This window comes from Nycticebus coucang, chromosome 3 (genome assembly GCF_027406575.1).
Source record: "Nycticebus coucang isolate mNycCou1 chromosome 3, mNycCou1.pri, whole genome shotgun sequence".
Taxonomy (NCBI): Eukaryota; Metazoa; Chordata; class Mammalia; order Primates; family Lorisidae; genus Nycticebus; species Nycticebus coucang.
This window is the reverse complement of record NC_069782.1, coordinates 139,760,132-139,783,605: the sequence shown is the minus strand read 5'-3', so window position 1 is coordinate 139,783,605 and position 23,474 is coordinate 139,760,132. Positions and strand designations below refer to the sequence as shown.

Genomic DNA, 23,474 nt, shown 5'->3' with positions numbered 1-23,474 from the left:
GATGAACTGGAATTCCAGGACATTTCAATGGGAAAAATGGGACTGTGAAATTTGAAATTGGGATTACAATGGACAATCCAGGCTGCAAATTGTGGAGTGGAAACCACACCGCGGGGACACTTAGTATCTACTGTCCCAGGTTCCATATAGTAAAAGCCTAAAGATAATGAAACAAAGAAGAGAGAACCTGGGGGGGGGAGGGGGCTTAGGCAGAGAGGGAAAGGGAGACTTGGCGAACAACATGCTGCCTCACCGTTTTGTTGGAAGTAAGTGCCCAGAATATCAGGCACACCCACATTCAAATGCAAGTACAAAACACATTTCAGAGCCAGATAAAAGTGACTTCATTGCCTTTTCTCATCATGTGAAAATTCAAAAATTGGCTATAAGTTATTAAAAAGATACCAGCAACCCAGCCTTGCTCCAAGGGCATAACAGGCTGATTGCATTTTAAAGTATTGAGGAGGGAGGTGAAGGTTAAAGGCAATTACAGACCCTTTCTCTGCTGGGGAGTGAAATTGGCTGCAGACAAGCCTTGGGGTCCCCTGTGTGCCTAGCACAAATCACATAGCCGCAGAAAGAGGAGGCACTAATGTGTTTCTAGACAAGAATCTGGAAGGAAGAGGAGGATGAATGGTCAAGAGGCTGATGATAGATTTCGACTTGTGACCATTAAGTAGCTGGGCTTTAGAAAAGCAATTAAGCTTAACTCCCAGCCCTGCCCACATAGGGCCAACCCTCCCCATGGGTCTGTCCACTATGCAGCCAGTTCCCGCTAACAAGGCGATAATGAGGTGCCAGTTTGGTTGCCCTGACCAGAGCAAGACAAGGTTGGTTTTGTTTTTCCCAGAGAAGTCAGCTGTATTTTCTAAAATTGCATTGTGAGCTGGAGGGAGCTCTTGGTGGAGATTCCTCTTTGCCCCTTTCGGGGCACGTGAGGAAAAGCTATCTTTCCAACTAGGAAAGCCAGCCATGCAGGGTATTTGTAGATCAGCCATGGGAAGCCAATCCTTTCCAGAGGATGGCAGGTTTTAGAAGTTTACCTATTCAGATTTAGCATGAAATAAAAATAACCAGGTTTTCTGTTTTCTTCCTAACTTTTGCTTTGCCCAGCAAATTCTTATTGTCCCCAACTTTAGTCCACGTTGAATAGAAATGATTTCACATAAATCACCAGAAATGATTTCTCATGAACACCTATTTTGAGTCAAAATCCCTAGATAGAAAAAAAAAATCATCCTATTTTTTAAAAAACACTAAAATTCTTAGCCTGCAAGAGTTAATAACCTGAAATTCAGGTGCATATAGTAACTTTATTTGTTAGCCAATTAGGGTACATGATCTGACACCCTTGGGGACTGAAATCGATGCCCCTTCTGTCTTCCTACTACCTGACTTGTCGCTGATACATCACTTGCACGTCCTGCCTTGTGTTAAAAGTAATTGGTTATATGCCTTTCTACTCCACAGACACAGCTCCGCAAGAGGAAAAGTTATGTCCTGGAGATTTCTGTATTTCCCCAGCACACTGCCTCACACTTGGGGGGTGCTCAGTTAATGCTGTGAGCAGAATGAAGGAGGCAGGTGAGGAGTGGCTCGTCAGAACCTGGTGACTTTAGGAGCTAGGGACACCTGTTTTATGAGTGCACATTTCTGTGGATAAAGACTTTTGGACAGTAGCTCAGAGGCTAGGACACCAGCCCCATATACCAGAGCTGGTGGGTTCGAACCCAGCCCGGGCCTGCCAAACTACAACAACAACAACAAAAAAAAAAATAGCCAAGCATTGTGGAGGGCACTTGTAGTCCCAGCTACTTGGGAGGCTGAGGCAAGAGAATCGCTTGAGCCCAAGAGTTGGAGGTTGCTGTGAGCTGGGACACCATGGCACTCTTCCGAGGACAACATAGTGAGACTCTGCCTCAAAAAAAAAAAAAAAAGACTTTGGACAGTTGAAAACAGATAAGCTAAATACAGCATGTCCCAAACCTCACCATATCCAGGGAAACTTGGAAATTGTAGCTAAAGGGACCTTTATTTACAAACAATTTGTTACAAAATTTTATAAAGAAGTGGCCAACATGTACAGAATACAGTGACTTTTGGGACATCCTGTATATCCAAGAAACAAATAGCTAAACCTACAAGCAGGTGCAGAGGCAGAGTCACCTGCCTAAGGGACTATCTACAATTCCCCATTCCAATGCAGGAGTCACAATACACTCTTTTCCCTATATCCAGGTTTTGAAATTGAATGGATAATCCCTGTAGTAAACTAAACAATGATTCCCCCCAGAAGAAAAATGTCCACATTCTTATCTATAGAGCCTGTGCACATGTTCCCTTCCGCAGTAAAGGGGACTTTGCAGATGCCATTGAATTAAGGCTCTTGAGATGGGAAGATTATCCTGAAATACAATGTCCAGGTATGCCCTCATGTAATCACAACAGTCCTTATAAGATGGAGGCAGGAGGCTCAGAGTGACAGAGACGACATGAAAGCAGAGGTCAGAGGGGAAAGAAGATGCTAACCTCTGGCTTTAAAGATGGAGGAAGGGGCCAGGAGACAAATGCAGGCAGCCTCTGAGAAACCAGAAAAGGCCAGGAAACAGACTCCCCCCACTCCCCAGGGCCTCCAAAAGAACTAGCCCTGCTCACACCTGCTATGAGTCCAGTGAGACTTGTTTTGGACTTCTGACCCCAGAAGAGACAGAAACACAAGAGAATAAACTTGTGTTTTCATAGGCCACTAAGTTTGTGGTGATTTACCACAGCAGCCATAGGAAACTAACCTAATTCCCAAAGACAATTAGATGAAAAAGAGGCATGCACAGAAGCCAGAGAGGCAGTGGTGAGCGTGGGCCCTGCCAGGCTCTAGTCTAGTTGGTTCCAACTGATCCACGCAGAGCACAGACCATCTGCCTCCAAAGACATTCTGGAAATTTAGCCAGGGGCCAATTCTGCACAAGTGGGAAAAACCCAGAGGTCTCCTCTTTTTCAAAGTCAGCTTTCTTCACACAGCTGGAGCAGTAGCAACCTAGGAAAGCTTAGAATGGCAGATTCTAAGGGACCAATTCATCCAACCCTCTAACACAGAGAGAAAGCAACTTGTTCAAAGTCACACAGCTAGGTGGTGGTAAAAACCTTAATGAGAACCCAGATCATCCAACCTAGGTTCCAGTGCCCAAGAGCATAGCCTTGCCTCCAAAAACCCTACCTAGCCAAGCCCCAGAACCATTTATCTCATCACTAAGCGATCCTGTCCACCCACATTCATCTGGGCTTCTTCCTTCCATTCAGAGATACAATTGTCCCCTCTTATCCTCAGGGGCTAGGTTCCAAGAACCTCAGTGGATACCTGAATCTCAGGATGGTACCGAGCCCTATATATATATATATGTTTATATATATATATATATATATATATATGTTTATATATATATATATGTTTATATATATATATGTTTATATATATATATATGTTTTTATAATGTTTTTGCTATGCGTAGAAACTAGAATTTATAAACTAGGCACAGTAAGAGATTAAAAACAATAAGTAAAAATGACTTAAAAACAAGACTGGGTATGGTTCATGCCTGCAATCCCAGCACTTTGGGAGGTTGAGGTGGGAAGATCATTTGAAGCCAGAAAATCGAGACCAGCCTGAGCAAAAGCAAGACCCCAGCACTATGAAAAATAGAAAAAGTATCCAGGTGTGGTGATGCAGGCCCGCAGTCCCAGCTACTTGGGAGGCTGAGACAGGAGGATCACTTGAGCCTAAGCGTCTGAGGTTCTGGTGACCTATGATGACATCACCACACTCTAGCCCAGGTGACAGAGCGAGACCCTCTCTCAAAAATAATAATAATAGTAATCAAATAGAGCAAATGTCACAATATACTATAATAAAAGGTGTGTGAATGTGGTCCGTCTTCTTACCTTACTATACTCATTTTTAGACCATGGTTGACCATGGGTAACTAAAACTGTGGAAGGCAAAATTGCCAATAAGGGGGGACTGTTGTACTAAGTACCTCTTATGGGCAAGGCACTCACTGTGCACCAGGGAATGCAAAGATGCAGGTCCTTTCTAGAACCCCCTAAGCTCCAGAAGTGAGAGGGTGGAGGATAAGATACTATGCACCTGCCTCAGCCTCCCTTCTCCTAAACAAGGGGTGTCCAACCTGCAGCCCATGGGGTGCATGCTGATTATTTAAGGATTGTTTTGCTTATCTGTAGTGTCATATCACAAAAAGTATGCACGGACCTTTTTGTTGCTCATCAGCTTTCGTTAGTGTTTGTGTATTTAATATGTGGCACAAGACAACTCTTACTCTTCCAGTTTTAGTCAGAGAAGAAAAAGTTTGGACATCCCTGCTCTAAATCTTGTGCAGCTGCACTGTTTGCAGTCATCTAGTCAAACCTAGGGTCAGGAGAGGAGGGAGCACAGGACAGCAAGCCACATACCTGGCTGCCTTGGCACAGAGCTGGGCTATCACACAACCACAACGAGAGATGTGCTACACTCTCTGATTCATCCAGGCCTCTATAATGCTGGCTGCCCCAAGGCTGAGGTCACATTTTTATTCTGTTTTCTTTTCTTTTTTTGAGATAGAGTCACTCTGTCACCCTGGGTAGAGTACCGTGGCATCATCATAGCTCACAGCAACCTCAAACTTTTGGGCTCAAGCAATCCTATTGCCTCAGCCTCCCAAGTAACTGGGACTACAGGTGCTCGCCATGACACCAGCTAGTTTTTTCTGTCTTTAGTAGAGATTGGGCCTCACTCTTGCTCAGGCTGGTCTCAAACTCTTGAGCTCAAGAAATCCACCCAGCTCAGCCTCCCAGAGTGCTAGGATTACAGGCATGAGCCACCGTGCCCAGCCAAGGTTTCATTTCTTTCTTTTTTTTTTTTTTGTTTATACTGAAGAATTTTAAAGTTAGTAACCTCAAAACAGTATAATGTACATACATATGCCAATAAGAACATGATTGAAGGTAAAGATATAGATGTAAAATATATAGAGGTAGGTTTTATGCACACACACAAATGCAGTGTGAATTTACACATTGACGTAGATACATAAGAACAATTATTGAATGAGAGACAGTATTTTTGTAGTGGTCTTCCTGGGGTGGAAGATAACATGTAATCTTACTTCTGATTTTTTTTCAGTTGTTTTATATTTAATATTTTATTTTATAATCAGAAGTGTCATAAACGAAAACCAACTTAGTAAGTTCTTTCTTTTTTCTTTATTTAAGACTAAATGTTAAATGGCATATGTGTATGTGTCAACATTAAATTTAATCTATTAAAACTTATAATATGGAACCTTTAGGAACCAGCTGAGTTCCTGGTTTTGAATTCTACAAATGGAACAATGACCATTTTTTATGTACTTCTTCATCTTTTCTTTTCTTTTTCTTTTTTTTTTTTTTTTTTTGAGACAGAGTTTCACTTTGTCACCTTGTCACCCTGGGGTTGAGTTCTGTGGCATCATAGCTCACAGCAAGGTTTCATTTCTGACCCATTAATTGTTACAAAGAATTCATAGTGAATAATCAGATTAAAAACTCTAGGTTTTCTGCTTACTAGAAACTTCTGGGTTATTTTTCTTGATTATAGCAGAATTTCTTTCAAGAGTTTTTTTTTTTTTATTGTTGGGGATTCATTGAGGGTACAATAAGCCAGGTTACATTGATTACTTTCAAGAGTTTTAAAAATAAAGTATAGCACTGGGTACAGGAGCTCACACCTATAATCCTAGCACTTTGGGAGGCCAAAACGGGAGGGTCACTTGAGGCCACAAGTTTGAAAACAGCCTGAGGAAGAGTAGGAGTTCTTAGCCCAGCATGGTGGCATGTACCTGTACTCCCAGGTTACTTGGAGGTTGACACATGAAGGTCATTGTAGCCCAGGAGTTTGAGGTTGTAGTGAGCTACGAAGATGCCTCTACTCACTAGCCTGGGAGACAGGGCAAGAGCCTGTCTCGAAAATAAATAAAGACAAATTAAATAAAATACAGCATTCATGAGTTTGTCTATCCAGCCCACATGGGTCAAGCATCTGTTATGAGCTGGGCAAAGTTGCCAGATGGTAGAGACCCACAGAGGGAAAGAGAGAAACCTTCCCTCTGATCACAAAGACAAATCAATGCAGAGGGATGAGTCTGGACAGAGGCAAGCGCAAAACAGCAAGGCTCAGGAGGAAGAGGTTCACACCACTGAAATCTAAGAGAAATTTAACAAATAAAAGAAAAGGTCAAATTGAGGGCTGTCCCTGAATGCTGAACAAAGACTTATCAACACCCTGGGTTAATCAATCCACATATCTCGGGAATTCTCAGCAGCTATGAGATGAACCCTCGTCAGAGACATGGGCTTCTGTTTTCCTGTTACTGCTTGTGAGAATGGTAAAGTGGCTTAATTTTTCTACAGGTGAACTTATTCACCTGTAAAATGGGAATAGTAATCCTATGCAATGTGTCTCAGACCTGGGCAGTCTGAGTGCCCCATACCCCTGGCCACAGTGATTGGCTCAAAGGTAGTCACTGCCTGAAATTTTGCTGGAGCTATCAGGAAAGGGACACTGTCTGTCATGGCCGGGTTGCTAAATTGGTCGTTAATCCACCACTTAAGAAGAAAGCTGACTCAGAAGACACCGGCCATGAGACAGGGGCACAGACAGCCATGGAGGACCTCATGGGAATGCCTTGAGCCGGCTTTGCCTGGTTCTGCTCCAGACTTCTCTGTGCACAAACAATGTATTTCCTTTATTTGCTCAGTACAACAATAGTGTAAAGAGAAAGTCAACCTACTTAAACCATCTGCACTTAACTCAGACGGTTCCTGTCCATGGCCCATGTTGACTTGAGGGTTCCCTGTCACCCTCTGGTTTCCTCTATAGAAGTGGGTTGACCATAAGGACCTATTAGTTGGAGCTATCAGAGTCACTGTGTCATCAGTGTGGGTGGCAGGTGACTTTGCCAATACGAGTCTTCCTTAGAGACAGATAGAAATGGATGCCAGAAAATGCAGAGATGGAAATATGGAGAAAAGAGGAGAAGAAAGCAAAGGGTGGACAGCTGCTGAGAGGTGGGAGCAGGCGTGGGGATGGGACCTCAGGAGATTGGAGACAGTCCTACCAGCTTTCTGGGGAAAAGAGGCTGTAGCTGAGGCACAGTGGCATGAATGTACATGGACTCATCCATGGGCTCTTCCCTGGTCATGCCCAGCCATCCAGAAGCAGGAGCCAAGAACCACAGCCCAGTGCGTGGGATTTCCTAAATCATTAGCCACCTTTGCATAGGCACAATCTTGTCTTCCAAGATAACCAATTCGAGAATTTAAATTTACTTCCAGTTCAACTCAGTTCACTTTTGAGGCTCAATGATGAAATTTGGCATTTCTTTTTTTGTGTTAAAATATAATCTAGGTGAGAAGATTATATTCATGGACCAGGCAAGAGAATGTGTTCCAGGCTTGGCCACATCTTTATAAATATGGCCAAATCAAATAAAATGTAACGTTCGGGGTCAGTAGAGTTTGAGAATCTCTGATCTAGGAAATATCATTTCTAATGCTCTCAGAGGCTAGATCAGGGTGTGAACCACAGGGTGCAGTCCCTAAATACCAGGGGACAAAGTTAGCAATGATGACATCATAGTTCAAACTCTAGTTAACAAATGTCAAGGTGCTTTGAGATAACCTAGTTGAACCCACCCCTTCTACAGAGAGAAAGGAGTGAAAGCTAAGGAAGATGGCGTTGTGTGGACATCTCCCCAAGTCGCTATATAGGAGACAGCTGGGATGGGGACGTGGCCCCCTCCCTCCTCAGGGCTGAGGTAGCTGTGGTGAGAGATATGCCCATTGGCATTTTCCAGGCGAGTCTGCTCCTTTGAGGGGAGTGAGACCACAGGCTTTTTGGATTGTGTTCCCTTTACTGGTGACAAGAGTGCTGCTGGATTATCGCTAGCTTGGCCTCTGTGACTAATTTCAAGATGACTCGGTCAAGGCTGCTAGTCCATGCTTGGGCTGTGGCCACGACATTAACATAGGATGATTCATGTCACCACAACACCTCTTGGAATGATTCATAACAGCAATTATAATCTCACCATCCCTTTTTTGTTTTGTGTTTTTCAGGGGTGTGTTAATAAGTGTTTTCACCTCATTAGCTAACTGATCTCCAGAACAACAACCTGGGTAATTGAGTCAAATGTGACCATTTTCAGTGACTGAGGCTGTGAAAAGGTCAGGTGAACCACCTGAGGTCGTCCAGCGAAGGAGATGCTTGAAGCAGAGTGTCTCTTCACTGTGAGGCCATTGTTCTATCCTTTTCCGTATTCATTAAGGGGGCTTCCAAAGCCATAGTCCTGGCTCTGCTTCCCTTGGATGTGAGTTTAAATTACATGTTTGGTATCAGATCACCAGGCTTTTGGCCTATCAAAGTATGATTCTCAGAACCAAGGAATGTGCAGTCACAAAGGGGCAGCTGGTGGCTTTATAACTGACTAGAGAGGGCCTGCCTTTCTTGCCAGAGTCAGTAGAAGGGCTCAAAATGTGCCAAAGAGAACTGATGCTGCCTCAAAGACAGAGAAAACAGTCCTTATTCCACTGGTGTCAACACAGGAAAGCCTTCAAGCAAAGAGGATTAATACCAGCTTAACCACGAAGAAGTGTACGATCATTTGGTTTCCTTTCTTTCTGTACCTTTTTTCTTCAAATAGTCTTTATTTTATAAAATGATGGGATTGTAGGTAGGAATTTATTTTTAGCATTTGTTTTCATTTTTGAATTCTTTAAATGTGTAAATAAACACGAAGACTATAACAAATGCCTCTGAACAAATTCCTCCTTACCCGAAATGAATAAATGCTACTATTATGGCTATTTTTGCCTCAGATATTTTTATAAATTATAAATTATAGATATATATTTATAAAAAACATCTGAGGCAAAGATAATGAATAAATTTTATAAATATCTGAGGTAAACATAATAAATAAATAAATAATAGAAAAATAAAATTAGGGAAAATTGAAGTCCTCTTTGACACTCTGCTCAGCCCAATTCCACCCTCATCTCCCCTGTCACATCCACACCCGGAATGCGTGTCTAGATCTCCATCTGTCTGTACAAGCAGTCTCTGAGTTACAAACATCTGACTGAAATACAGCTTACACTTACAAATAGAGGATATTCCTGTTAATCCCCTACATACAAACATCCCACTGACAGACTGACATGTGACTCATAAACGGAGCTATTACAGGTAAGCTAAACATACCTGTTCTAACTTACATACGAATTCAACTTAAGATCAAACCTATAAAACCTATCTTGTTCATAAGCTGAGACTGCCTATATCAGTCTACATATAGAAAAAGCATAAAAATAAGGGGCCTTTTTCAGTAGATGTGTGTGTTCATAAAACAGCACGTAGGAATGGCCTCAACAAAAGTTCAAAATGTCTCTCAAAGTAACAAGTGTCCGTTCTCCCAGATTCTTCTAGCTAAAGACTGAGAGCAACATGCGGAGTGAGCATTCGGGAGCCAGAAATCAGAAGACCTGGGCCTGGCTTAGCGCTTGTGGTTATTCCCTGTGGGATCGTAGATAAGTCATTTCCCTGGATCTTGGGGAGTTTTTTTTCTTTTTGGTGTAAAATGAGAAAGGGGGATGAAAGGCTCCCTGAGGTCTGTTCTACCTTTGAAATCTGATGACTCCAGGTTTAATTTCCTCATCTGTCAAAGGGAGATCATAACGACTGCCTGGCTCACTGCTGTAAAGATCAAACATGATGTGCAGGTCCTCTGCAAAGCACAATAATATTAGTTATCATTACTACTCACAAATTAAGGTATTTTTTAAGCTCTTGTGAAGGCTTTTAAAGAAACCATTGTTACATATACAGGCATGCACCACTTACCCTGCTTAATGACAGGGGGACATTCTGAGAAATGCATCATTAGGTGATTCTGTCATTATGCAAATGGCACAGAGTGAAGGTACACAAACCTGGATAGTACAGCCTACTCCACACCTAGGCCATGTGGCACAGCCCATCGCTCCTTGGCTACACACAGTACAGCACGTACTGGGTACTGCCAGGGGCACCCAACAGCAGCCCGCAGCTGGCTATGAGTGCTTCTCTGTGGTGGCAGATACCATGAAAATTATGCACTGTCCTTTTTTTCCTCATCAGCTTTCATTAGTGTTTGTGTATTTAATGTGTGGCCCAAGACAACTCTTAGATAAGGTTTCATAGCCAGTCACAGGCCACTGTTAGACACCCCAAGAGATCATTATAATAGTATTTGTCTCCATACATATCTAAACAAAGAAAAGGTAGAGTAAAGATACAGTAGTTAGGGGACCACTATCATATGTGTGGTCTGTTGTTGACCAACACATCGTTTTGCTGCACATAATTGTATGTGGTTTGGTTCACGTCTGTGTGTCCTAGGCCAGCCAGCATGAAATAATTTCATTTCCTCTGACCCTGTTCTGTTGGGCAAACGGTTTAGCACAGTGACTCTCTCACCTCTAGCTGTGAAGGTTTAGGGCAGTGATTTTCAACTAGTGTGCCATGGGAGGATCTTAGGTGTGCCTCAAAATTGCTTTAAAGTTACTAAATTATTTTCAAAAAAAAAGTTCAAAGCACAATAAGTATATTCTGAGTTTAACTGTTTTTTGTAATCAACATGAGTTAAGTGTGCAGTGGAAGTTTAACTGTAGGTTCAAGTGTACTGTGAAATAAAAAATGTTGAAAAACACTGGTTTAGGGAATGAAATATCAAAAGTGTCTCATCATGAAATTCTCTCCTCTGCAAAGACATCTCACAGATGAACTCATGGCTTTCAGAGAGAAGCTCGAATCCATTCAGGACTGGAATTGGTTTGTCCGAGACATAAGTGTTTGGAAAAGTGACACTGCATAGAATGTCCTTGGTTTGGGGCGGGCTAACACTGAAAAAGCTGGTTTGACTTCTGGGGGTAGAGGAAATCCTTTCATTGTCTCATTAACATAAGATCCGGTGATCTCTCAACTGAGAAACTTTTCTGGGGTACAGCTGAGTTTTTGAAAAGGAAAAATAAGCTGTTTGAAAAGTGTGTTTAAAAACTGCTACATACAGTTCTCTAAGAAACCAAACAGCTAATGCTTATACATACAAATAAAATATTTAGGGGTTTATGGATCAATATCGCCCCACTAAAGAACAACGTACACACAAGCATCAACGCCTTTCCATACACTGGCCTTTCTCCCTGGACAACTCCTAGCTCCTCCCTTTCACCTGGATAACTACCATCATCAAGGTGCAGCCCACATGACCTCCTGCAGGCATCCCTCCTTGACTCGTGCCCCCCTTCCTTGCACACTGTGTGACCCTCCTGTGGTCCTCAGTATGCCTCCTGGCTCCATTCACCTCTGCACTCCCTTCTGACTCCAACCACCTGCTCTCACAGTTGGCTACTCAGTCACTTATCTGACTTCCCCACCATCCCATGGGTATCTGAAGACAGGAACTACGTGTCACAAATTATGACACAGTGCCTGGCACATGGTAGGCGTGTGGAACCAATAAACATATGTGTCCATGTACACACTTGCTCCGTGTGTATGTGTAAGTAACCAATAGTTACAAACTCTTATCACATTTTTAATTTCGTTTTCCTGGCTGTGCCTTGCCACACAGCTTTCAAAGTTGAAGCTTGCAGAGACAGCGGATTTGACTCAGTCTTTGAAGGCTGTCAAGATTATGTAAATACTACCAACCACATCAAGTATAAAACCCTGAAGTATTCAACAAACAGACTTCTTGTCACATTTTCCCTTTTAACTAAATCTGAAGAAAATGCTATTTCAGTGTGTGATCTGAGGAAATACAAGTGCGTAATCTTCATGATTCTGATATGAAACACGTGCTCCAGGAATGGTCCTTGTGTTCTATGAATTTTCTGTTAAGTAGTTAACAACACTGAGACTTTTCCAGTAAATGTACAAGGACGGTTATAAAATTCAAGTCAATTTTAAACCAAAATAAAACATAAGATTAATTTTAAAGAATTAAAATTCTCGATCAAAAAAGCTAGTCTTTTACCAGAGTTGCCTGTTAACCTAGACATTTTAATGCAAAATAAGCCAAATACTAGAAGTCTGTGGGAAAAGAGGGAGTGTGTTTCAGTAGACCCACTTCCTATACAAGCTCTGTTACCAGCAACTGTACATCTGATTGAGATCTCTTCACCCTGTTGACCTTAGTTTTCTCAATTGTGACATGTGAGGATCAGATGAGACAATATTGAAAACTTCTTCATGCCTTATGATTTTAGGATGGTGGGTGTTTTCTTAAAGCAGTTATATGACACATGGAAAAGTTAGTACAATCTGCCCCATAGAACAGAGACAGGTGTCAGGATGGAGGGATCTGAGTTTCTGACAGGTGAAACTAGATTAGTGATTCTTAAACTCTGGTGGGCATCCAGAGAGCTTATTAAAACATAGGTGCTGGGTCCACCCTCTATTTCTGACTCAAAGAACCACTGAACTAGAATTTCTGGGGTTGTTTATTTTGTTTTGGTTCTTTTTAAAGATAGGGTCCCATTCTGTCACCCAGGCTGGAATGCAGTAGCCATAGCTCATTGTAACCTCAAACTCCTGGGCTCAAGTGATCCTCCTACCTCAGCCACCTGAGTAGCTGGGACTGCGGGTGTGTGTTATAATATTAATGATCTACCTCTGTGAGCGGCCCAGTACACCAAGAGGAGGCTTCCTTTTCCATGAGGTTTCAGACACTGCAAAAATAATCTCCAGCAGCACATGTAATTTCATACAAGCACCTTTCTTTAAGAAACACAATCAAGATCTTCAACAACATTTGGCCTTCTGGAATCAAAACACTCAAGGGTCGGAAAACTTTAGGTCATTCAGTTGTCTGAGTGTCTGGCTTGGCAGCACATTACCAGGTTTGTTGAATAGGAAGAAAGGATAGCTCCATCCACAATGAGTTCACTAAATGCAGGGCAAAGGGGACCAGACTCCAGAAGGTCAAAAGTTCTTTAGTCAAGCACCACCATCATTATGAAAAAGCCCATTCCCAATTTCACCCTAAAAAGCCTGGGCTATAAAACAAACCATTTCTGATAAAGCCATCGATATCACTAGATCTCAAACTTTATAGCACTTTGGAATTACTTGGGGAGTTGTAAAAAATATGGATGTTTGAGTCCCACTTCCAGAGATTTATTCAATCTGGACATTGGGATTTTTAATAGCTCACCAGGAAAACTACCATGAAGCAAAGTCTAAGAATGACCAATCTCTAAAGCAATGGACTCAATCTACTCTTTTATTTTACTGATAGTAATACTATTTTCAGTTTTTTTTTTTTTAAATTTCAGAATATTACAGAGGTATAAACATTCTGGTTACTGAATTGATTTTGTGCAGTTTGAGTCAAAGTTACAAGGGTACAATGCACCCAGACAGCGTGCATTGTACCTGTTAGCTAGGAATTTACCCATCTCCTCTCCACAACCTTCTTGATTTTTGCTCAGTTTTACTTCTATACGTGCACATGAGTGTTGATCAATTAGTTCCAATTTAATAGTGAGAACAAGTGGTATTTGTTTTTCTATTCTTGCAATACTTCACTTAGAAGAATGGTGTCCAGCTCCATCCAAGTTGTTATAAAACGTTTTAATTCACTATTTTTTATGGCTGAGTAGTACTCCAAATATATACCACATTTTTTTTTTTTGAGACAGAGTCTCACTATGTCACCCTCTGTAGAGTTCTGTGGCGTCACAGCTCACAGCAACCTCAAACTCTTGGGCTTAAGAGATCCTCTTGCCTCAGCCTCCCAAGGCTGGGACTGCAGGTGCCTCCCACACGCTCAGCTATTTTTTTTATTGTTGTTGTTGCAGTTGTTTAGCTGGCCTGGGCTGGGTTTGAACCTGCCACCCTCAGTGTATGTGACTGGCACAATAACCACTGTGCTATGGGTGCCGAACCATATACCACAGTTGAATAATCCACTCATGTATTAATGGGCACTTGTGTTGATTACACATTTTCACTATTGTGAACTCTGCTGCAATAAACTTTTGCACGTATGTGTCTTTTTAATAAAATAACTTTTTTCCTTTGGGTAAGTACTCAAAAGTGAGATTGCTGTATCAAATGTAGTTAATAAATGGGCTGGGCGTGGTGGCCCATACCTGTAATCCTAGCATTCTAGGAGGCCGAGGCAGATGGAGTGCTTGAGCTCACAAGTTCAAGACCAGCCTGAGCAAAAGCCAGACCCCATCTCTACTAAACATAGAAAAACTGAGGCCACAGGATTGCTTGAGCCTAAGAGTTGGAGGTTGCTGTGAACTATGACCCTTGGCACTCTACCCAGGGTGACAGCTTAAGACTCTGTCTCAAAAAAAAAAAAAAAAAATGTAGTTAATAAATGGTGCTGGGAAAATTGGATAAAATATAGTTAACAAATAGTGCTGGGAAAATTGGATAACCACATGTAGAAGACTGAAACAGGCTCCACACCTCTCACCACTCACAAAAATTAATCAAGATGAATAATAGATTCAAATGTAAGACATGAAACTATAAGAATTCCAGAAGAAAATGTTGGAAAAACTCTTACAGATATGGGCCTGGGCAAACCATTGATGAGGAAGACCCCAAAGGAAATTACAGCAACAACAAAAATTAACAAATTCGACTTGATTAAATTAAAAAGCTTCGGTACAGCCAGAGAAACAATCAATAGAGGAATTAGACAACCCATAGAATGGGAGAAAATATTTATAGGCAGTCCCTGGGATATGAACTAGTTACATTCTATAGGTTTGTTCTAAGTTGAATTTGCATGTAAGTTAAACAGCTACATTTACCTATTACCTGTAATAGTCTCCATCGTAAGCGTGAGTAGAATATCAGATACTTGCAATGCGAGGACTACCACCGCCTCCATGTGTAATGCAACGGTCTCCATTCATTAGGTACAAGTTGTACCAGATGTTTGTAACTCGGGGACTGTCTGAACATCTGATAAAAGTTTGATAACCAGAATCTATAAAGAGCTCAATCAAATCAACAAGAAAAAAATCAAACAGCCCCATAAGAAAGTAGACAAAAGACATGAACAGAAGCTTTTTAAAAGAAGATAGACTAACGGCCAATAAACATCTGAAAAAATGCTCAACCTTTCTAATCATCAGGGAAATGCAAATCAAAAACCACAATGAGGTATCACCTGACTCCAGTGAAAATAGCCTTTATCAAAAAGTCTCCAGATGACAGATGCTGGTATGGATGTGGAAAAAAGGGAACACTTATACACTGCTGAGGGGGCTGCAGTCTGTTCTTTATTATTTTGGGTCTCACAGCCATTTTTGTCACTCCAAACAAAATGCCCATTTGTCGTAAATTATCCTTAAGAATAAATGCTGACATTTTTGCAAGTCCGCAAAGGATCCCAGATGCAGTGGGACCCAAATCAATTAATATTTCTTAGTTACTATATTGTTGCACCTTCCATGCAATTCAGTAAGTATCTCTTTATGTGACAAGACATTCCTCAGAGCATACATACAGTTACTGCCACAGAAAGCCAGATGAGGGGTGGTAGCGGACTTTTGCCTTCCAAATTATAAATGCCTTGAGGATGTCATCCAATCCTAAAATCCTTCAACCTCTCAAGCAGTTACCTAGTTCAGCACTGGTTCAGCACTGGACAAATGAGAGATCTGGAACAAATACTTTTTCAACTGACTTGAATTTATGACTATCTCTAAGCACATGGGGATATAAGTCTGTGCCGTTTCATTATGAAGTACAAGGAGTGCGTGTGTGTATGTATTGAGAATGTGTACGGTTTAAGTCCTTTAAATTCCTTAGATTAAATGAGAACATTAAGGCTATAACCTTACAAATACACCATGCAACTATTTCCTGAGAAAGCATTAGTTTCCCAAAATGAATGGGAGTTGCTGGTGCCTGAAGACATTTCTGCCTACTGCCAACAAAACAGAGATGCTACCCAAGGCAAAGAATATTACATGTGGGTCACTTCGGGCTTTTGCCTCTATCTTACAAAGCTGTGGTCGTATGAAAGTTATTGCAGAGCAGAGATAAAAGACAGCGCCATAACGGTTAGAGGGACAGACCTATCTCAGTTACATTTGCATGTGCCATTCTAGATATTTTCTCATAATACTACCTGCTAACCCTGCGGTTAAAGCCCAAGAAGACAAGAACCGTCTTGGCTGAAACCAAAAAGAAGGGTTAAAACATGTAGGGGGATTTTTCACTCCAAACTGCTTGCTCTCTAGGACTTTCCCCGGCTACCCCATCCATTGCTAATTAGGGGCAGCCAAGGCTTGACATGTACACAGCTCTCTATGGTGAAATTGATTATTATATTACTATGGAAAATAAGGAAGTCATTTCACTTGAAATATCAAATTCCACAGAATCATACGTGGCAGCTGTTAGCGAATGCGTGTGGGGGAGGGACGAGTGTGTGAAAATATGAACCGGCTCCACTTTAGTTATCTGACATCTTGAGAGAAGAAAAGAAAGAGAGAGAGAAGAGAAAAAGTACCAATGCAAAGATCCAAAATAGATTTTTTTAAGGTTAAAAAAGTTCCCATGATATAAGATCCATCCTACACACCATTTTATGAGCGTGGATTTGCTTTTACACTCTTGCAAGCAGAAAACCAGTATCCTTCTACTGCATGTGTGAAGCCACTTTTAATTGCGTCAGATAAAGAAAGGAGGTGAGTCATGTCTGGTCGTGCTTGTGCCTGCTAACAGCTCATCACATCCACATCCAAATACGTCCCCTGAACCTCACTCCTGAAGACGATACGCTTACTTGCTTGTTTGGAAGTGATTAAAATCATTTTGTGTAAAATTTTAGCTCAACTTAAAGGTACCTAAGAGTTGCCGAAATTCACATTACAGCCACTTCAGAGGTGCTTAAAAGCAATTCCCAAACGTCGTTTCTTGGCGAAACATCCCCTCATGAATTTTAAGGGCACTGCTGTTCAGAATGAGTCTGATTCTGCGCTCAACAGATGCGAGACATTTCAAACACCTTTACATTCATTTTCCATCACTGACAAATTCCAGCGATTAATACAAAACACCTCAACGTCAAGACACGCTCATCTTTTATAAAGTTTTGAGATTCTGACTCTGTCCCCTTCCATCTTCCCAGGTCCAGTGATAATGTAATCTGTTTTCCGTAGCCACTCAACTTTTCTCTGTAAAAGAGTTTGGTAACCAGCGTAAAAAGAACCTTCCTGACATTGGGGTGGATGATTTCACGGGGGGATCCGAGGATCTGTTTAGGTCACATGTTCAATTGCCTTGTGAATCATTTATTAATTTTTTTTAAACAAGAGGGGGTGGGGATAAAGACAAATAGCATACTCATGCACAAATCCCAAGTGCCGGCAACATGACCAGAGGCGCTGCCTGAACTGGAGAATATAAAAAAACCCTTAATTTCTCCCTGTGCTGGGGAAAGGTAGGATGACATCATGAAATCATGAAACCTTACCTTTCTGAAACAGACTAGGGTGCCTGGCATGAAGCGCTGACCTGCGGCCACCAAGGCGGGGAGTCATTTTGGGTGTCGCGCATGTGCCTCCCTAGAAAATTCCGATGACATTCTACCAGCTTCCTGCATGCCAGTCATGACAAGCCTCCTCGCAAACTCTCTTGAGTCGGGAAAGGGGCAGAGGAGGGGGGATGCAGGCGAGGGAGGGAGGGAGTAAGCGAAAGAGAAAGAGCTGTCCCAGAGCACAGCACACCAGTCTGGAAGGGCAGTCACATGCCACGGGGAGCCATTCCTGCGGCATTACACATGCCGAGTGGAAATGGCAAACAATATCAGTCGGTGTTTACGCCACATGTTCTCAGCCTCTTCACCTATCAACACCCAAGCCAGCGCTATACAGACAGACCTCCTGAGAGCACTTCCAAAGGAGGGGGTCCGAGCTAAGCCTGCCAGCCATTTTTAATAAAATTCCTAAGCCTCCTGGCCTACTTTTCTTCTCTATTTTTGGTTGTCGGCTGTTGGAGGTGGTGGGAATGATGATCTGTTTTTTGCTTGCTTGTTTTTCCCTCTGGGTTTTCACAGGTAACAACTTGGTCCTGAATATACCCAAAAGGACCTTAACAATGTAGCTACATCAGATAGCTCCAGCAAAGTGACTCCCAACCAGCCAAGAGCCTGGACCCCCTGCCCCTCTTTTTTGAATTCTCATAGAACAGGACATGGAGTGAGACCACCTATCTTTTCACCTACTCCATGAAATCCCAAGTGGATTTTGCTTTGCTCTCAAAAGTGCCTGGGGACAGTTTATTGTCAGAACTAAGAGGGGTGGAGTGCAACCAGCATTTACTGGGCAGAGACCAGGGATGCTGCTAAAACCCTGAAGTGCTCAAACAGCCCCCACAGAAGAGAATTATTTGGGCCAAGACATCAATAGTGCTGCAGTTGAGAAACTGCTAAAACCTTCAACCAGTTTTGCAGAAAATATAATATAAAAAAAAAAAAAAAAAAAGGCCAAGAAGTCCCTCTCTGTGAGGAAGGACTAAAGCCTCTGGAGTCAGATGACAGGCTTGGCCCCATTCATGGTTTAATTACTTCTAAGGGAGGTTCACTTTTCTTCCCAGGAGCCACCATTCTCTTGCCAATTTTCGTTTTGTTTTGTTTTGACTTTTCTCTTTCCAAATCTCACATTGTTTCAAAGCAAACTAAATCTTGTATGATTTTCTAAATCAAAATTTGCTGTCACATGTACCAGGTTGCCAGGTCATATAAAGCAGCCATCATTCTAATTTGTCCCGTCTGGGGCAGTCTGATGTTAATCTGTGTTGTCTAGCATCCACCATGATCCCCTCTCCCAGCTATTCAATGAGGCATGCTTTTTATTTTTCAACAGCTTTATTGAGATATCATTCACATACCATACAATTCACACAAACCTCTCCCGAAGAGCCTATAGAAGGTATAGTGATGAAAGGTCCCTAGGTTCTCCTGTTGTATGTAGACTCCATGAGGAGGGGGTGGAAGAGCAGATCATCTCTTACCTGGAACCACCCCACCTGCACTCTGGCATAGGGGAAGCTTCCTACCTTCCAGGGCTGACCTGGGACTCAGCATGTAATATTTCTACTGCCCACGGAGAAGTCCAGGGGAAAGCCAGTCAGATGTGTCTGCACAGAATGTAAATGCCTACATACAGTAACTAAGAAAATGCCATGAAGGCTATGTTGAACAGTTTGATGAGAATATTTCAGATTGCATATGAAACCCGCACATTGTACCCCTTGATTGCACTAATGTACACAGCTATGACTTAATAATAAAAATAAATAAATAACTTAAAAAAAAAAAAAGATGTGTCTGCACAGCCTGCCTCCAGCTGCCCACCAGATGCCCTTCCACAGCCCACCTGCCCCTGGAAGCTCCCAGGAGAGCCTCAGGGCTCTTTCTTCCTAATTTAGCCACAGTCCATAGGCCACCCCAGATCCAGTTGACTCTCAGCTGAGTCAGTCACAGACACTAAAGGTGCCAGTCCCAGATTCTGACCTGCAGGCACCAGCCAACCTGGCCACCACTGCATTTCTGCTCTGGCCTTAGGTGCCTTCCATGACCTGAGAGGTTTCCCCAAGGCATAAGGCTCAATGCCAATCAGCGACTGCACATTTGCCTTTCCTCTCTCTGTCTTAGGACTTCCTTAGATAAGAATTTGCTGGAAAGGCTCCTCCACATAGATCCCCCCAGACTCACACTGAGGAGGGAGCAGCAGTGGGTGAGGTTAAGAGCAAAGGTTTGAGGCATGTGAGCCACCACACCTGGGAGGACAAGGCAGAGGATTGCTTGAGGACAGGAGTTTGAGACCATCCTAAGCAAGAGCAAGACCCCATCTCTACAAAAAAAAAAAAAAGCAAACACACACAGACAAAAACTTAAATAGAAAAATGAGCAGGGTGTGGTAGCACACACCTACAGTCCCAGTAAGGCTGAAGCAGAAGTATTACTCGAGTCTAAGAGTTTGAGGTTGTAATGAGCTATCTGACAGCACTATACTCTAACACAGGCAGCAGAGCACGAACCTATCCCAAAAACAAAGCAAAAGTCTGGAGCTGACAGCCACAGCCAGCCACGAGAAAGGGGATAGGGACTGTGCCAATCTTCAGAACTGCAGAAAAAGGGATGTGTCACTTGGCCTGGTTAGTGCTGTGTATCTGCTGTTGTCAGCTCCATAGCATGATACATTGAACATGAACTTGATTATTAAGATAAAAGGAGAAGTCAGTACTTAAGAGTAAAGCCTTCTGATTGTATGATCCTAGCTCTTACCCTAAGACCAGACCACAATCCCAGCTGCCATCTGTAAGGGAAGAGGCAGAAAATGACCATCACAAGTTGAAATTCAGTCCAACATAGTAAGTATATGTTGAGCACCTACTGTATACCGGCACTGTGCCAGGCAAGGAAGGAGGGAGGCACAAAGGAAATAATGACTGTGAATGTGCAATGCATTATGCTACCTGCTTCCCACCCCTCTTGGTCTTCAAGGTCACTATTCCCATTTTACAGCTGAGAACAATGAGGCTCTAAATGATTGAGTACCTCGCCTAAACTGTCAAAGCTAGTATGTGGTCATTTGAAACAAGGTTTATCTGATTCTCCAAACTTTTGTCTGTCCATTAAAACACCTCCTAATATGAAAGGGGCATCATAAATGTAAATAATGTAGTGAAATGAGATGAATGTTTCAGGTAAGATTTGTTCAAAGCATGATGAGTACAGGGCAGACTCCTTGTGAGACCCAGTGCACAATGAAATGCTGGCACTTGTTCAAAACTTAAGATTTTCAAGACAGCAACAGCAGACTATTAAACCAACCAAGCCCAAGACCTTTCTAGGAGTGCAAATTTATGCCCATGCAGCCAGTTCTGAATGGGATGGAAGAACTTGGAGGTTGAGGTATGGGAGCAGGAACCACATCTTCCACTTGCCACAGCAGTTAAGAGAGCACCACTGCCCTAGGTTGTTTGCTGGGCATTCAAGCCTGTCTCTATTTCTTCTGACTAACCTTTCCTCTTGCTCCAGAGCTAGTATTAAGGCAAGAGGTGGAACTTGAGCTGGGGGAACCAGGAGGCACACCTGGCCCAAATGAAATTGGTTAGGATATTATGGGTTTCTTGGGTGCCATGGTGGAGGAGTAGAAGGAGAGCTTGGGAACATGTCCTTTCAGCAGGTGGTATAATGATCCTCAGAGGAACTGGGAGGGGTGATGCAACTGGCAGGGGATACAGCCCACGTGTGGGCTGAAGGCAGGGAAAGTTGAAATCCAGTGAGTATAAGGCATGTTCACCTGGGAGGTGGAAGATGTGGGCTAGGCCTGACTTCAACACTCACCCACCATGTGACCTCCAGCCAGTTACTGAGACCTTGAGCCCTTGAAGCTCAAGATACCCAAGAGCCAAATACCCAGGAGCTTAAGGACATACTATGTAGCCATTAAAAAGTGTCTCCTATCCACTCACTATTTCATGTTACATTAAAAACCAATGCATAAAAGTGTATGTATATCATGATTACAGCCATGTAAAGAGCAAAATAATGCTTTGGTAGGAAAGAAATACTGTTAGAGAACATGCCAAACTGTTACCAGGACAGCTGTGCTTAGATAGTAGAATCATAAGTGATTTTTTTTCTTCTTTCTCCTTTTTTAGATTTTCAAATTTTTCTTTAATAAACATTTATTTTTCAATTTAAAAATTATTTTCTATAAGGCAAAAGAATTCAGCTGGGCTAATATTGCCTCATATAGCTTATAGGGCCTTCAAATGAACCTCTCTTTGCACCCCAAGATAAAAGTGTCTAGTGCAGCTCCTTTCCCATAGCAGGAAATTCTCTCCTGGAGAACCACACGCTAAAAGTAAGGGCAAGGCACGCGTGGATGTGAGGTGTCTACGGTAGGCACTGCCATGTTGGCCTGCACATGAAGGCCACAGCTCATGATTCAGATGGGTTTTCACACTTAACATTCCAGGAAGGCTCTTGCAAAAGATGGAAAATGCCAGTACATCATTCAGGGATCACAGAGGTTCATATTATGACCTCAGACTTTCCACCAGAAAGATCGAGGTCATCGACATTTAGACAGCTTCTTGGTACATGGCTCTCTGCTGTTTTTCTTTTTTTTCTTTTTTTTTCCCCCCCCAAGGGTAATTTTATTGATGGCTCTCACTTATTCCCTCGCCAAAGACCAACTGTAGCCAGATGAAATGAACATAATCTCAAGATTTTATTGTCTTCATGATAAAACAAAAGATGATCAGAACTGTATCACTTGACCCTTTCTCTTCTTATCTCCTCCCAGTTCAAAATGCTTGCATCTCTTAATAGCTAGCATTCTCTTAGATCTGCAGTTGGGCTCCACACACTCAAGCCTCAGCACAATCTTCTTTGTAGTTTTAGCCTTTTTCCGGAAAATCGGCTTAGTCTGCCCACCATAGCCACTCTGCTTCCTGACATAATGCCGCTTTCCCTGGGCATAGAGAGAGTCCTTGCCCTTTTTATACTGTGTCACTTTGTGGGGCTGGTGCTTGCCACACTTCTTACAGAAAGTCCGGCGGGTTTTAGGAACGTTCACCATGTTTGCGCGAGCGCTAGCGGCAACGAAAGCCTCTCTGCTGTTTTTCTTGTGTCACCCACCCACCACTATGACTACCACTGCCACCACCAATGGTCAGAGTTCACTGCAGACAGACAGCTGGGATCAAAGGGAAAAGGGAGGGCGATTGCTCCAGCCCTGGAGGTGGGTGGCCCTGTAGTCTCCAGTGTAACATTTGGGCTCCTTTTGCTCAGCTTTCTATACCTTTCAGGGTGGTACCCGAGAATTACTTTTTCTTTGGAGAATCAAGTACAAACACAGTAGTAACCAGTGATGAATCCAGCCTAGCCTAGGGCTAGGACTCTGGCTGGGCCTCCTCTGATCCTCAGCAGAGCCAGGATTGCCTATCTCTTCTCTGTTTTCATCTGGGAATCCTACTAGAGCCAATTCTCCACTCAGGCAGCATGGGCAGAACTGGTCCCTGCCATGGTCCCTCCGCTGCTGGATAAGCCAGTAGATGCATGAAATTGCCTGGTGCTTGCCCAAGATGTATAGAAGCCCCACGGCCTGAGAGATCCCAGTGCACACACAGCATTTGAGGGAACCACTGGGAACATTTCTGGGCTTTTCTTTTTCTCTTCTCTTTTCTCCTCTCCTTTCTTCCTTTTCTCTCTAAATCCTTTCAACACAAAGCAGCAACTTAAGGTGAAATGATCTCTAGACACTAGTATCTCTTTAAAACCAGGGCTGACAATGCCATCTTTAGTATTGAACGAACAAAGAAAAGCTAAGCCAGAAAAGATGAGGTCCCAGTC

General features: G+C 42.6%; 2 protein-coding genes across 4 annotated transcripts in view; both read right to left on the bottom strand.

Moving 5' to 3' along the window:
• The window catches only part of RBM20 (RNA binding motif protein 20), a 213,455-nt gene that overhangs the window by 55,878 nt on the left and 134,103 nt on the right, over positions 1-23,474 (bottom strand). Inside the window, exon 1 of one of the 3 annotated variants that reach the window (XM_053585809.1) lies at positions 17,580-17,679. The exons of the other annotated variants lie outside the window; for them this stretch is intronic. The gene's annotated coding sequence lies outside the window, so the exon portion shown is untranslated. Of the gene's footprint in view, positions 1-17,579; positions 17,680-23,474 lie in introns of those variants that run through there. 3 annotated transcript variants of the gene reach the window in all.
• On the bottom strand, positions 22,332-22,726 carry LOC128582171 (60S ribosomal protein L36a-like). Its single transcript, XM_053585810.1, has one exon. It carries the CDS (start codon positions 22,699-22,701, stop codon positions 22,381-22,383), a length of 321 nt encoding a protein of 106 aa, XP_053441785.1. The 5' UTR covers positions 22,702-22,726; the 3' UTR covers positions 22,332-22,380.

Excerpts from the sequence above, each read along its gene's own strand:
- LOC128582171 (XM_053585810.1), bottom strand. The coding sequence starts at position 22,701 with ATGGTGAACGTTCCTAAAACCCGCCGGACTTTCTGTAAGAAGTGTGGC.